The sequence below is a fragment of the Meles meles genome, chromosome 16 (assembly GCF_922984935.1).
Source record: "Meles meles chromosome 16, mMelMel3.1 paternal haplotype, whole genome shotgun sequence".
Classification (NCBI taxonomy): Eukaryota; Metazoa; Chordata; class Mammalia; order Carnivora; family Mustelidae; genus Meles; species Meles meles.
Window position 1 is genome coordinate 55,374,697 of NC_060081.1, and position 15,153 is coordinate 55,389,849.

The 15,153-nt window shown below is 53.5% G+C and overlaps 1 protein-coding gene across 1 annotated transcript in view; it reads left to right on the forward strand.

Annotated features, from left to right (window-relative positions):
• RSPO4 (R-spondin 4) overlaps positions 1–14,455 on the forward strand; it is a 28,373-nt gene extending 13,918 nt beyond the window's left edge. The window contains exons 2-5 of the mRNA XM_045981652.1: positions 11,015–11,203; positions 11,888–12,028; positions 13,429–13,614; positions 14,273–14,455. Of these exons, the coding sequence (XP_045837608.1) occupies positions 11,015–11,203; positions 11,888–12,028; positions 13,429–13,614; positions 14,273–14,373 (617 nt within the window). The 3' untranslated portion in view covers positions 14,374–14,455. The remainder of the gene's footprint in view (positions 1–11,014; positions 11,204–11,887; positions 12,029–13,428; positions 13,615–14,272) is intronic.
• The last annotated feature ends 698 nt before the right edge of the window (positions 14,456–15,153 follow it).

A 15,153-nucleotide genomic window follows, 5' to 3' on the forward strand; every position in this document is an offset into this window, starting at 1 on the left:
GAGATGGGTACCACCGTCCTCATCCCTAGCTCTGGGCTCTGTCAGTCACAGGACTTCCACGGGACAAAGGAAAGGAGGTTGTAGGTAGAGCTCTCAAACCTGGTACCCTCCTCAGATTAACCTTCAGAATCTGGGCTTTCCAGTTCCTCTTAGGAAGTTTCCCCTGCATCCAAAATTAAGGATGTACTGTATGTCCGCTAATTGAATTTAAATACTTAAAAAAAAGAAAGTTTCCACTACCTTCCCAGGTATCCTGGCCCTTACATCTTCCCCAAAGCTTATGGGAGCCTCCAGGTTTAGCCAGTGGGCGTGGCCCCCTCCCATGCTGCACTGGGTCTCCAGATTGGCTGGAGGAGTCCCAGCAGGGTCCTAACTGCTGCAAACATCCTCCTACTGGGCCAGAGCTGTGAAGCCTCTCAAAGAGCCAGAAGAGTCCTTCACAGATAAAGAGCAATGGGGAATCAAAAGCGTCCCAGGCGAGGGAGTGGGAATAAGCAGCCAACTCAAGCCAAGCATCACCAGGAACCGTATACACGGGTCTCAGGGTACTTCACGGCAGCCAAGCAGGTTTGGAGAGGATCAGAGAAGAAAGAGACCTGCCTGAGGTCACACAGCAAACCACAGAGACCCAGAACTGGAAGGAGCAGAAACTAAGTCCACTCCCAGCTTACAAGTCCTCACTGAGCACCTACTGTATACCAGGCACCTGCTGTGCCAGGTGTAGGGCTATAGCTGGGAGGAAACATGCCAGAGACACGTGTGCTGCAGGGACATGCCACTCACGGGGAGTGGGGGAGGGGCCGTGAGTTTCCTGAGCACCTGCTCTGCCCTGCTTTGAACGCAATGCATTTGACACCGCCTCCCCACAACAGCCTTGTGAGTTAAAAACAGAATAAACTCAGGCACAGGGTATTTCAGCATCTTGTTCAGGACCTCTCCCACAGCGAACCTGTCTGTTGCTGGAAAAGAAAAGGAACAGTTTTCTCAAGATGTTTTGCGAAGAGGGTAACTGCGTCTACTTGACAATTTTGTGACTGTTTTAAATGTAGGACAAGACAAGACCGTTTCTTCTGCAATTCCACACACTTGACGACACGACGACACTTTGATCCACAGGCAGTTTTGTGACAAGACTGTAGGCAGATTGATTTTCTGACGGTTTCACACTCGGGCCAGTCGCGTGATGCTTCTGTGTTCATGGAAAACAGGGAGCTGCACTCTGGCAAGCTGGGTCCTTGGCTTCTGGCTGCACACGCAGGGCTCCCACAGGAACACAAGTGAGACCGCCCTTGAGGAGCAGTTAATGGAGGGCAGAATACATCTGCCGGGGCCAGGGTGGCTCATTAAGGGATAGGAAAGCAGAGATTTGGCCTGGCGAGGGGCAGGGGGCTTGCCCGGCACCAGCAGCCTGCTCTGAAATGGGTCTGTCCTGCTACCCGGCTGGAGGGCCAGGCAGAGACAACACAGGGCGAAGACTTCGTGCTTCAACCCTGAGCACTAGAACCTCTGGAGGTGGGGTTCCCCATCCAGCCCGCACCTGCCACTGTCCCGGCACCACGCCCACGTTCCGGTGCAGAAAAACCGAGCGCGTCCCCTTCCTGCCTCTCTGACCTTGGCACTGTCCCCAGCTCCGGCTACTTGGGAAAGCCTTCCAGTGAGTGATAAGAGGAGGTGGGTTGCCCCTTCCAAATATTATCCAATATTACCCTGGCGTCTCATCGATCGTCAGCCCTCCGGGGCAAGGTACTGTCCGGGAGCTCTGTCTAGCTCTCCTACCTCCAGGGGGTGGCCTTTGAGCCCCAGCTGGCTCATCTGTGTAATGAGGAGTGGTAACAGGACCAATCTCTTTGCTTCTTAAAAGGAGGTCAGGGACCAATACCGTCAGCATTCCCGGGCAGCTTTGTAGAGAAGCGGCAGCTCAGACCTCACCCCAGATCTTTAGCGTCAAAATCTACCTTTGAACCCTAGACCCCAGGGTACTCTGTGCTCAACACTACTGTTGGGAAGCCCTGGCTGAGCCCGCAGAGTGATTTTTGTTTTGTTTTGCTCTGTTTTTAAATTTTATTTACTTATATGACAGAGAGAGAAGGATCACAAGTAGGCAGAGAGGCAGGCAGAGAGAGAGGAGGAAGCAGGCTCCCCACTGAGCAGAGAGCCCAAAGCGGGGCTTGATTCCAGGACCCCGAGATCATGACCTGAGCCGAAGACAGAGGCTTCACCCACTGAGCCACCCAGGCGCCCCAACTGCAGAGTGGTTTTTGAAGATTGCCTGAGCTCAGACATCTATGACACCAGGCACAGCACCAGAAGCTTTCAACCAAGCAGCAGCACCGGGTGATTCTATGTGGATTGAAATCTGAGGAAAGAACAGATGTGGGTGTGAACCCTGACTCCCCACCACGCTCCATCCGGCCTTCTCTCCCAGGGTCTGGAAAGGATTCCTTCTAGATTCCAAGCAGTGGCTGGGGTGGGGCAGGGCGCTTCCCAGCCTCCCGAAGCCCTGGTGGGGGCAACAAGAAAATCCCCCAGAGAGAGTTTGGAAAGGACCTGACAGAAGAACGACAGGGACAGACCCCCTGGGTGAGGGCACACGTGCTGACTTGCCCCACATCCCAGGGCTGAGCACGGCACAAGGGAGAATGAATGAGATACGCCCGAAGAGGCAGGCTCAGTCCCCGGACGGCCTGTTCTGGGCAGCCAGGCCAACTTCCTGTCTCGGTCAAGGTCAAGTGGGCATGGAAAGAGGCAAGGGCCTTAGCACAGCCCTGGGAACTTAGCAAGGCCATAGTAAGGGGACAGGGGGACGTGTTATTCAGCGTGGAGGACTGAAGGAGGCATGGGGTCTCAGGGACTTGGGAGGTAGTGTCGTCTCGATGTGAAGCTTTCAGCTTCTGGAGTCACTCTGCCCGGGTCTGACTGTCCACTGCAGCTCCTACTACGTGCCCTTGGGCAAGCAGCGGCACTGCCCTGAACCTCAGTTGCCTCGCCTCTGAAGTGGGTGTGACGATAGTACTGAAATGAATTTTGCAACATCTCCACGCGGGATGGTGAGCGACTCTGGAAAAGGGGGTTGCGAGGTGCAGTATTTGCCAGGATAATTTGGATGAGCAAAAGCAAGGTGCAGACTCGCCTGTGGGGGGGCACTGTGGTTTTGCCCTGCCCTGCTGGGGTTCACCCTTCCGTGGCAGAAAGGGAACGTCACCATCTTCCTTTGCCCTGTATGAGCCTGGCCCTCCCACCGCAGCGACAGCTCTCCGAGGACAAAGTGCAAAGCTATGGAAACTTGAAGGAGAAAACTCTAAACTGTACCCCGGCCCTCGAGGGAGCTTGGGGCACCTCCCATGCGTCTCACAGAAACCAAATAATAAAATAGTGCCCATTTGTCTGCCACGAGTGGCGCTAAGCACTTTTCATGGATGAGCTCGTGTCAATCAGATAAGTGCCTGGGAGCCGGTTGCTACTGTTGTCCCCATTTTGCCGAAGAGGAGACTGAGGTTCAGAGTAGTGAAGCCTGCTTGTCTAAGCTCATCCAGAAGGGAAGTGTTGGTTTGTCAGGCTCCAAAACCAAGACCACCTCAACATACTGCTGAACGTGAGGCCCTCTATGTTCCCTCCCCAGGGTACTGAGAAGAGGCTGGGGGGCTGGAGACCTTTAGCCCTGCACCCCGTGGGAGACTATAAGCCGCGAGTCATCTCCAGGGCCCCTCCCTTGCTGGGAATGGTGCAATCTGCCCCCTAGGCAGGGATGTGCCGTGGGGCTCCTCTGAGCCAGTTTCCAGGGGCAGCAACTGCCTCCCATATGTGGGGGCCTGAGCGGACAGGCGGGAGCCCAGATGTTGTTTATTTCCTTTGGTCATTGGTGACATGTGTCCCCCACTGCCAGGCAAGGATCAGAAGATGCACTGCCCAGCGCGCTCTGCATGCCCCCCACCCCCACCATGGTTCTGGATCATCCCCAGGGACAGAGCAGGACTCAGGGCAAGGACTGGCCCTCCTCAGGTTGCATGGCCTTGGGGCAAGGGGCAGCCGTCTCTCTCCATCCCCATCCTTGGCACCCCCCGGGGAGGCCTCCGGGACAGCTGTGTTAAATCCTCAGTCAACCATGACACACGATGTTCTCATGCAAGGCACACTTCCCTAGGCACACCCCAATTAGGAAGAAACTCCACCCCCCCAAAAAATGTTGACATTAAAATAAAAAGTTCTGCACCGATTGCCCAAGTGAGCCCCGAATCACAGACTCCCCAGACGCGTGGCAGGTGGCGATGGTGACAATCCTGAGCCTCTCGTCGGTGTCCGGCCTGCTCAGGTCCTCACAATTGGAAGGTCAGCCAGTATGATGCTTGTTTAACGGGTGGGAAAACTGAAGCTCGGAGAGGTTAAGGTACGAGTTCAAGGTCACACAGGCAAGGCTAAGGGGCAGAGCCCGGATGTGAACCCACACAGCCCAGCTCTTAACCCTACTCCACTCTTCAAGTGTGGTCCCAGGTTCCACAGCACCAGCAGCTCCTGGGAACCTGTGCGCGATGCACGTCCTGGAGCCCGGCCCAAACCCACCGAATCACCAGCTCTCGGGAACACCCAGCCAGCGGTGTTTTAACAAGTCCAAGGTGAATCTGGTGCATGCCCCAACGCTTGAGAACCCCTGCTCCACATTGCCTCCCAACACCAGTGATTCAAGTGAGTGTGAGATGAACGGAAGCTCAAAGATGATAATACAGGGCAGCTGACCTTTGCCCTCAGGGTCAGGGGTCATTAAAGGGAATGGGGGGCAGCCTGGCGAGCCTGTACCCTGTCTGTGTAATTTCAATCAATTACTACCTTATGGGAATGCAAGCTTCCCAAATTCTGGCTTTCTATGTGAAACCTGTTTTGTTTTGTTTTGTTTTTAATGTTAGCAGTCTATCCAAATGAGGGTTTTTTTGTTTGTTTCTTTTTTGTTTTTTTGTTGTTGGTTTATTTGGTTGTTGGTTTGTTTTTTTTTTTTTAAAGTATGGGGCTGCATTTCTCAACGTGGGTATTAAGGATTTTTCAGTGACAGACACGCTGTGGGCTGCCGAGGACATGAACCTGTCTGGGAGAACATGTAATCTTCAGGGTCTTAGATGTCACCCTGGGCCTTTTGACCCCTTCCAGGCTTTCTGCAGGCTGAAAGGGGGTGGGAGGCATGATATTGCAGAGATGACCCTGAAGCCACTCGAAATTCCCAAATGGAAAAAATATGGAGATTCCTTGCAAATGTCAAGCCATTGATTCCTATTGCAATGAGGTTGCCTGGGGTTGTTCTCAGGCTGTGGGTCACCCTGAGGTTGGGAACCCTTGTTGGAAGACCCAAGTCATTCCCTGATCCCAACAGAAAGGATAAACCTTCCCTTCACCCAAAACCAAAGTTGCCTCCTCGTGTCTGCCCGAAGACCATCTCCTTGGACCTTCTGTCTACCAACACCTCTGGACTCTGTTTGCTCACCTGTGAAAGGGAGGAGGGTCCAAGTGTGGACTAACCAAGTGTGGGCAGGCAAGGAACTTGAACTTACATTTATAAAGAAGTACCTACTGTGTGCCGGGCACTTGCTGGTTTGTTTGCACACATCTCATATCCAGGCCCATGAGGGAAGGAATTGCTGCAACAGGTTTTCAGATGGGGAAACTGAGGCCCTCAGAGATGAGAGTACTTGTCCAAGATCATTCCATGAGTGGTGGAGCCAGGACTGGAACCTGGGCACCTGCACCATAACACACATCCTTAGATTTTTGAGGGCACAGAACGGATCGTCGCTTCAATATGACAACAATAGACACAGTGTATCGGGGGCCTGGTTTATGCTGGGCTCAAAGCCAAGAGTTTTTCAGGAACTGTCTCCTTTAATTACAACAACCTTGCAAGATAAGCCTTATTACTCCCTTTTACACTAGAGTAACTGAGCACAGAGAGGGACGACAGATGCTAGTGACCACCAAAGCTTCTCATACATGGGCACTAGCCTGCCTTTCTGCAAGTGTCCTTAGCTCAAGAGCCCAATCCAGACCATTGTCTGTTGGCCCAGAGTCAAAATTCCCAAGAAAAATGGTCTAATTCGTTCAGCCAGAAAGAGCAGTCAGTCCCTACTTCAGTCTGTCTGGCATTAGCCAAGGGAGAGCATCATGCAATTCAAGCATGGTTTCCACGTCTGGTTGTCAGGGAAAGGAGCTGGTGAGCAGGGAAGACCCATCCAAAATGCCTATTACATTTATTTTGGACTTATTATAATGCACATTCCTGAGCCTGAACCAGACACTTTACAAGCCTTCCTGAGAATTCTTATGTTCAGTCAAGTTTAAGAACTATTACATTTGGATCTTTCTAAAGCAGCATTGTAAAAACGCTAGTTGTCATCACTTATGATTCATAGAATTATCGTTCAAGTCTCTACACCCGTGACCTTGGGGAGGAGAAATAGCATTGTCCTGTCCAACAAGTTGCAGAGATGTGATGAAAAGCCAGAGGCCATCAGAGTTCTAAGTCAGGCGTGCCATTACAGTACAGAGCCACTAGAGGGCGCCCTAGCCCACCACCAGGACCAAGGACGCGGCAGGACGCAGAGCTAACTCTTCAAAAACCTGAAAGAAGCGTTGAGATCTGTCCTCTGCCTGCACACCCTTGTGTACACACACACACACACACACACACACACACACACACACACACACACACACACACACACACACACCATCTGGGGTTACGGGAGGGTCCTTATCAGGTTCTGTCTTCTGCATGTGGAAATGTCACTCTAGAAAAATGCTGTAGCTCTAATTGCTGTTTGGCTGTCTGACCTTGGGGAAGTCTACACCCCTTTCGGCTTCGGGATCCCCGGGTGCACCTGCAGGGGTCAGGCTGAAGGATTCCTAAGTTCTTCCCAGAGACCAGTTAAAAACAGTTTACTTTGTCTGTCTGCATTAGGTTCAGTCCCTCCTGTGGGCTTCAGCCCTCCCAGTGGCTGTGAGGTCCTCTGACGGCGGGGGGCATGCGCGGGCCATCCCTGCTGCCCCAGGCTCTGCCTGAGACTGAGGAGCCTTGAACAAATGCTGCACAAAGGCAGTAGGGGGCTGGCTGCCCAGGTCCCTGCCTCCACTGATGCTGCAGGACCCTGGGGCCCCGTGGTCTCCTCAGCTGCAAAGTGGGCAGAGACACCTGAGTAGGGTGTGAGTCTCTGTCCACACACTCAGTGTGCAGTGAATGCTATTCTGTTTTTCTGTAACTGAACATAATTTCTACTTGGAACTCCTGTTCTGCTGGGAGGCAGATAGCACCTCAAGCCAAATGAGGGTCCCTTTGCCCTTTGTTGCAGGGCCGCATCTCAGGGCCAGTGGGATAACGTAGCACCGAGGCACTGAGGAGAGGTACCCTGTTCTCCACTGACATCACCCTGTGCCCACCCGTGAGGCTGAAGACACCACAGCATCAGTCATTCTCATGCAGTCCTCAGGATCTGACAGAAAGGTCCAATGGCCTAAACAAGAGGGGTGACACTTTCCCCCTCTCCTATACAAGAATCTGAAGTAGACAGCCCTGGGTTAGCACGGCCACGCCATGGCCTCTCTGCCAGGTCCCTCTGTCCCCGGCATCCACCCTGGCTCTGGCTTCCAAGTCCACAATCCCACAATCCCACCCTGGCTCTGGCTTCCAAGTCCACAATCCCATACACTGCAGAGGAAGAAAGGGAGGACAAAAGAGCCACTCTTCTTTAAAGATCATTCCTGGAATGTGGACAGGACGCTCCCACTTGAAGCCCATTGGTCACAACTTAAAACACTGCGCCATATGCCTCTGCAAAGGAGCCTGGGAAATGTAGTCTTCATTCTTGGAAGATATGACTTTGGCTAAACACAAGGGTTCCCTTACAGAGGAGAGAAAGGACCTGGGGGCATAATTAACATAGGGCTCACAGCTGCGGGTCTCCACTGCTCTCAGAACTTCTGTCACCTCCTGCCCAAGATCTCAGCTTGAGGATGGGCCAGGGCTTGAAAGGAAGCTGGGATGGGTAGGAGTAGAAGATAGTCCTCTTTCCTTACCTATCCCTCCCCAATCCACAGACACAATAGAGGCTAAACACTTCTAAATATATTTTTATTGTAAAGTGTTTTGAAACTACAGTCAAGAATAAAAAATACGGGGCACCTGGGTGGCTCAGTGGGTTAAAGCCTCTGCTTTCGGCTCAGGTCATGATCCCAGGGTCCTGGGATCGAGCCCCACGTTGGGCTCTCTGCTCCGTGGAGAGCTTGCTTCCTCCTCTCTCTCTGCCTGCCTCTCTGCCTAGTTGTGATTTCTCTCTGTCGAATAAATAAAATATTTTAAAAAATTTTAAAAAAATACAATGAACATTTGCGTACCCGCCAGCCACCTGTTACAAATCTTGCCATCTTAATATTTGCTTCAGATTTGAAGAAATGAACTATTACAGATTCCAGAGGAGTCGCAGGTCTTCTTCCTGAATCCCTTTTCTCACCCACATCCTGAATTCGGTGTTTATCAGTTCCTTATGTCTTTCACTCTTGATACAAATTTAAGTATCATACATGTCCCAGAGTATTTTTTTGCAGGGTTTCGAACTCTACACAAATGGCTTCTTCCTCTGTGATTCATTGTGCAATCTGAGTTTTCGCTGTCAGGCTTGTCTTTGAGAGTATCCATGAGGTCGGCTGCAAACCCTCCCCAGTCACGTATTGTGGGTCATATATGGGACTGCACCCTAGTGAGCTTATCTCTTCTTTTGATAGTCAGGTTTTTACACTTGTTTGCTATTAAATGATGTCGCAGCGAACATCTTTGCTCATGCTTCTTTGGGCACAGACACAAGGGTTTCTCCGTGCTGGTGGTTTGAGAGCATGGCCACGGGTCAGCAACAGCAGCGTCACCTGGAACCTGTTAGAAATGCCTAGTCTCAGTCCCCCCACCTCCGATCTACTCAGTGGGACACTCGGACACTTGGAGTGGAACCCAGCTCTGTGTGTTGTAACAAGACCTGTAGGAGAGGCTGAGACAAGGGTTTGAGAAGCATAGTTCTTGAGTGTGGACTGCAAGCCAAATTGCTGTGCTCAGAAAAGGCACATTCTCAAATTTACTAGATGCTACTGGACTTTCCTCCAGGGCTTATTTACTCTCCTGTCAAAAAGGGAGGGTTTTCCTTTCATTCTTGCCAGCCGTCTGTATTATCAGAATTTAAACTGTTTCCTGTGGGGGGGGAGGTCTGGGCTCTGTTTGCTTCTCAGCTGATGTTCTCTCTCTGGTCTTGGAGATCCCTCTTATGACATCACGCACACACTTTCTCTCTCTGCCCTTAGATCCCTGCGGGGCTACAGCTTTGGAAACACACAAACCTCTACTCTGCTCTTCTGTGGCTGTTTCTCTTCCCAGGGGCATTAGCGAGCCCGCTGGATCAGTCGGGGTTCTTGGGTGTAAGCCACAACAGTGAGAGTTATCAGCAGGTTGTGGGGGGCTCACAGGATCCAGGCAGCTGGAGATCAGGCTTGGAGAAATGGCAGGACCCATCCCAGAGTGGGAGGGAGGGGACGCAGAAAAGGCCCAGACTGGTCTGGACAGTGACCCTTATCCCCACATAGCCCCTCAATCTTTGTCCAACTCCCAGGACTCGAGGTCACGGGAATGAGTATCTGATTGTTCAATGCCCATCACTGTTAACTTGAAGAAGGACTGAACTTCCTTGGTTTCTGTTCTGGGGAGGGGGGCACCAGGAATTGCCCTTCTCCGGGTCCTCACACAATGGGAAATTCCTCTAACAGACAGATGAGGCACGAATAGAAAAGGGGGGCATGTATACCTGGACAGTCAAGAAGGTCCCATGCTGGGTGGCTGTGGGCTCAGGGGGAGTCAAAGTATGTAACTGGTTTATTAAACAGTCTGACCTTGATGGGGTATAAATGCGGGAAGGTTTCATGTGTCCCCAGTTGCCTCTAAGAAGGTTCTTCGGTGCTGCCTCTTCTCTCAGCTCTGCCCATCTCTCTCCTGGCCTCTTTTCTCTGCTCAGAGAGGCACAGGAAGGAGCAGATTGGCAGGGCTCTGACAGAATTGAATGCCCAACGGGGGCCTAAGAAGCTGGCCACCCCTTGTTGCAGGAACCCTGTCTCTGGGAGGGGCACCTTACCCCTCTTCTCACTTGGTTTCGGGGGTTGGGAACAGAGGGAAAGTCACAGGCCCCCACCCCTACCCCAGGCTGACAACTCCCAACTCTCTAAGTGGTTGGCTGATCAGGTAATGGTCAGGAAAGCAGAAACCCCCTGTGAGCCTTGGAGAGGCTCTGTTTCTAGAGTATTCTCTGCCTCCTTCCCAGCTTTGGGTCCTGGCTGACTCTCGGGCAACAAATTTTCCTTCCTTCAACTCACTACACTTGATGATGCTGGGAGTACTTGATGACAGTGACAGGGAGGAAGAGAGTCTTGTTCAGAAACACAGCAGGAGGACGAGGGTCTCCCCCACCCCCACATGCATGCGCACCCTCCACACACTGATAAACACACACTATTCCCATGAAGGCTAAGTTTGCCTGTGAGTTATAGAAAACTCCACATAACAGTGGTTTAAATGAAACAGGTAGTGATTTATCTCTCCTGTAAGTCCACATGGGCAGCCCAGGGCTGGTATAGCGTGGTTTGACCTTCTTGGAGACCTGGGCTCTTTTTTCTTATATCTCTATCATTCCATGATACCTCTTCATGACCCAAAGTAGCTGCCATCGTGTTCACATTCCACTCACTAGGAAGGGTGAGGGGATGACAAAGGGCATGGCCCTGCCCTTTAAGGCAGCTTCTTAGAAGTTGCACACATTGCGTTAGCTTGTACACTGTTGGCCCGATTGGGGTCACATGACCGTATCTAGTTGTCTGGGAAATGTAGTGGTTTGTCCGGGTGGCCAATGTGTTCAGGTAATATGCCCCATGAGACGGTCCGTGCTGCTCATGTACATGGTTTGACTATTTCTCTCCCACTTTCCCCCACCTCCCTCCCTGGTCTGGCTGGCAGTGGGCACTGGGCCAGGGGGCAACTGCACAGGCTGTGTCATCTGCTCAGAGGAAAATGGCTGCTCCACCTGCCAGCAGAGGCTCTTCCTGTTCATCCGCCGGGAAGGCATCCGCCAGTACGGCAAGTGTGTGCATGACTGTCCCTCTGGCTACTTCGGCGTCCGTGGCCAGGAGGTCAACAGGTGCAAAAGTACGTGGCTTCCCCCTCATCCTGTGCTAGCGCTGGGTTCCTGAGACCTCTGGCCCACACCCCACCTCTCACCCCCACATGACCGCAAGCAAGCAGCGTGTGCCTGAGCCCAGACTCCAAGATACCGGCTTGGTTTCAGGCTGGCTCAGAAGCCCTAAGCAAGTCAGTGCCCTAGCAGCTCTTGGCACTAGTAGAGCAGGAAACCTTCATCTCTATCTACCCTAGCTTGCTGTGTGGCCCTGGGCATGTTACTCCCCTTCTCTGGGCCTAGCTCAAAGGGCAAAGGAGTCCGAACTCCTAACTCCAATTTTCACTGTGACCTGGGATAGATCATGCCCACATTTGAGCTTTGATGGAAATGCAGCAGGAAGTCCTCCGTCACAGCCTAGACTTACTATGTGACTCTAGACAAGTCACTTGCCCTCTCTGAGCCTTGGCTCAAATGAGAAAGGGAATCTTGACCTTTCAATCCAAGTAAGCGTGTTACCTTGGATGTGGCACCTGCCCCCAGTGAGCCTCGGGGCAGATGAGGAATGGAGCTCTGGAATGCAGTTCCCGCACAGATCTGGGCTTCAGAGGAGACTGAATCCTGATCCCAGGGTTACAGAGCTTGGGCTGCTCAAAGGCAGAAGGCCCCCTTCGGTGTGGCCACCCTCACTACCGGTGGCCCTGGCTCTCTTGCAGAATGTGGGGCCACGTGTGAAAGCTGCTTCAGCCAGGACTTCTGCATCCAGTGCAAGAGGCGGTTTCTCCTGTACAAGGGGAAGTGTCTGCCCTCCTGCCCACTGGGCACCACCGCCCAGTCCAGCACTCGGGAGTGCCAGGGTGAGTGGGGGCCTCCTTGCCCCACCTCCTTCCCTTCAGGGCTGGGGAGGGCTGTCAGGAGACCAGGAAGAACCACAGGAGAATGTCCCAGGGTGCTGGGAGGCCCAACAGGGGACATTAGACACACACAGGGACCCTTCTATACATTAGAGCCATCATGAGCACCATGATCACGGTCACCGTCACTACCAACATCAGCTTCATTGCTATTACCAGAGGAGGCCCCAGAGTTCACAAGAAGAGCACTGATTTTAGAATCAGAGAAACATGGGTTCAAATCCTTTTCACGTCTCCCTTCTGCCCCTCCCTGAAGCCTGGCTAATCTCCCCACCCCTACTTCAAACTTCAGGTCAGGATTCTCCTCCTCCAGGAAGCCTTCTGGGTCCCACAGGCCTCCAGGACCCAGGCCTCTTCTAGGCTCTGGCGGCTGCCTGTGCTTCCCCCATTATGGCACAAGCACCCTGCTGTCCTAGCCTGACATTTCTCGGTGGTGAACTCCGGGAGTCGGAGCTGGGTCTGTCTTGTGTCCGCTGCTGCTCTGCACCCAGCAAAGCACGAGGCATACAATAGGGGCTCCATCCCTACTTGGCAAATGAACACATCTAGCAGAAGGACCACTGTTCTCAGGTCTAGAGACCTGGTTTCTGGGCCCAAGTAGATCTTAAACACTTGCCATGTTCTGATGCAGATTCCCTTCTGTGTTCCCTTAGCAGGCCCCTTACCTGCTCTAAGCCTCACTGGCCTGTTCTGTAAAATGGGGGTATTAACAGCCGCCCTGTTCTTTGCCTACCTCTCGGGAATCAAATGCAAAAGAATATATATATACACACACACATACATATATATATATATATCTGTGTATTTTAAAACTGTTTCCTGCTGAGAACTTTCTTGGCCCATGACCTCATTTTTCCTCACAATAGCACTGTGTAGCTTCTGCTTTCCCCAGCCCACCAGAGGCACATGATCAAGGTCAAAGTGACGTCCTGGCCCTGAGGGCCTCCCAGCAGACCTTCTGGCCTCTTGGCCTGCCCGTCCTCCTCCCAGCCTCCCCCCTGCCTCCCCACCAGCTGCCCTCCCTCCCTCACGTTTGCCAGGACTGCACACACCTGCCTGTATCCTTCCTTCCGCTCCACTGGATTGCCTCCTCTCCCTCTAGCTCCTCAGTAACCTCCCACGGGAAGCCTCCTCTAAAGCCCACGGTCACTCCCACTTCTGGCCCGGACGTGCTTTAGTATGGCACCCATCCCAGGCCCTCATAAATAGTTAAGTGTCTCCCCTCTGCTCCTGGCGAGAGCTGTTGTCTTCAGGGACCCGGACCACTCCGACTTTGCCTTTGGATCTGAAGGACACTCCCTGCCAGCTGACCCAAATTGTCTGTCTGTGTCTCCACCCAATAGAAGAATGTGAGCTGGGCCCTTGGGGAAGCTGGGGCCCCTGTTTGCACAACGGGAAGGCTTGCGGCTCGGCCTGGGGTCTGGAGACCCGCGTGCGGGAGGCCGGCCGGGCCGGACGGGAGGAGGCAGCAACCTGCCAGGTGCTCTCCGAGTCAAGGAAATGTCCCATCCAGAGGCCATGCCCAGCAGGTGAGCACCGGGCCACATTCAGGGCTGCAGCAGGCAGGACCCCCCGGGGAACGCTGGGGGGCTGGGGACATTGCCTGCCCAAATAGCACCCGTACAGCCATACCTTCCTGTGGGTTAAGTCCTGGCCTCCCTGGTATCCTTTCAAAGGCAGGCTTTCCTGGCGGGTTCGGTCCCAACTTCGGGAAGGATATGTGCCTGCCTTCATCAGGACTTCTCTGCCCTTGCAGAATGACCACCTCCCTTTTAAAAGCAAGGATTTCAGAACGCCCTCTTTACGACTCCAAAGTTCATGGATAATGTGATCTCCTTGCACGGGTCATTAAAAAAAAAAAAAAAAAAAAAAAAAGCAGTTGATGCCCTGTCATATAAAACTGAAATAAAAGAAATTCCCCCACGTGGTCACACTCGGGCTCAACACACCTTGCAAACACTTAGAGGAGTCAGGGCAAACGTGAGAGCTCCCGTCCGGGCACAGAAATGCGACTTCCCAAGAGAGGACCAGCTCTTAGTAAAGCCCAAGTAAGCCCTCCGATCTCTAGACAGGCCCCATGCCGCAGGCAGCACAACGGGGGAGTGTTCAAAAGCAAGTAGATGGGAAGGGCTTCCCCTGGCTGGGCCGCGCGGGGCTCAGACACAATGCCCTGTACTCTTGGTGCAGGGAGGAACCCCAGCCAGAAGAAGGGGCGGAGAGACCGGCGCCCGCGCAAGGACAGGAGGCAGGACCGCACGCTGGACGTGAGGCCCCGCCCACCGGCCTGAGGAGTCCCGGGGGCTGGCCGCCTGCAGCCCTCCCACCCTCCCGCCGCCTGCAGCCCTCCAACCCCCACACCGCCACCCCCTCCTGCTGCGGCCACTGGCACGGGATCTTTCTCTCTCCCCACCCTTCCTTTCCTCCCCGTGTCCTGCCTTTCCAGCTCTCCTTCATTTCTGCTCTTCCTTCCGTTTCTCCTCCCTCCTGTCCTTTCCCTTCTTTCTCTTTAACCTTTTATCTGTCTGCCTTTCTTTTCCTTTTCTCCTGCTGTCTTTCCTGTTCTGTGTCCTGCTCTCTCTGCTTCTGAAAGAAAGCAGACATCTTTCTCTAGGCCTTTCCCTGACCTTGTTGGGACCCCCGTTCGCAGAGAAAGGGTGTCCAAGGGCGGGGCCCGGGCCGCCGTCCAGGCAGGCTGTGAGAGTCCTGAGGGCCCTGCTTCTGCTCCAGAGGAGACCCCAGAACCCAGGGCTGCCAGTGCCCCCTGCTCAGGCCAATCCCTGGAGGCCATCTCCACAGCCCTTGGTCACCGGCTCCCGTGGGAACCCCCAGGACGAGGCTCTGGGAGCCTCCATTCCCTGTGTGGACACAGATGGGGCCTCCGGCTGGATAGCCAGCCCTGAGCCTGCCTGTGGCCACAGAGTCTACCCTCGGTGCTCCATGACTGCCCTCCCTCGTGGTTCCCTGCCCCCTTCTTCCCAAGCTGGAGCGAGGGAAGATTCCTCCATCCCCCAAGCCCCCAGGGAACCCTGAGCACTTGCATTTCACTGCGACACCCCCCCCCACACACA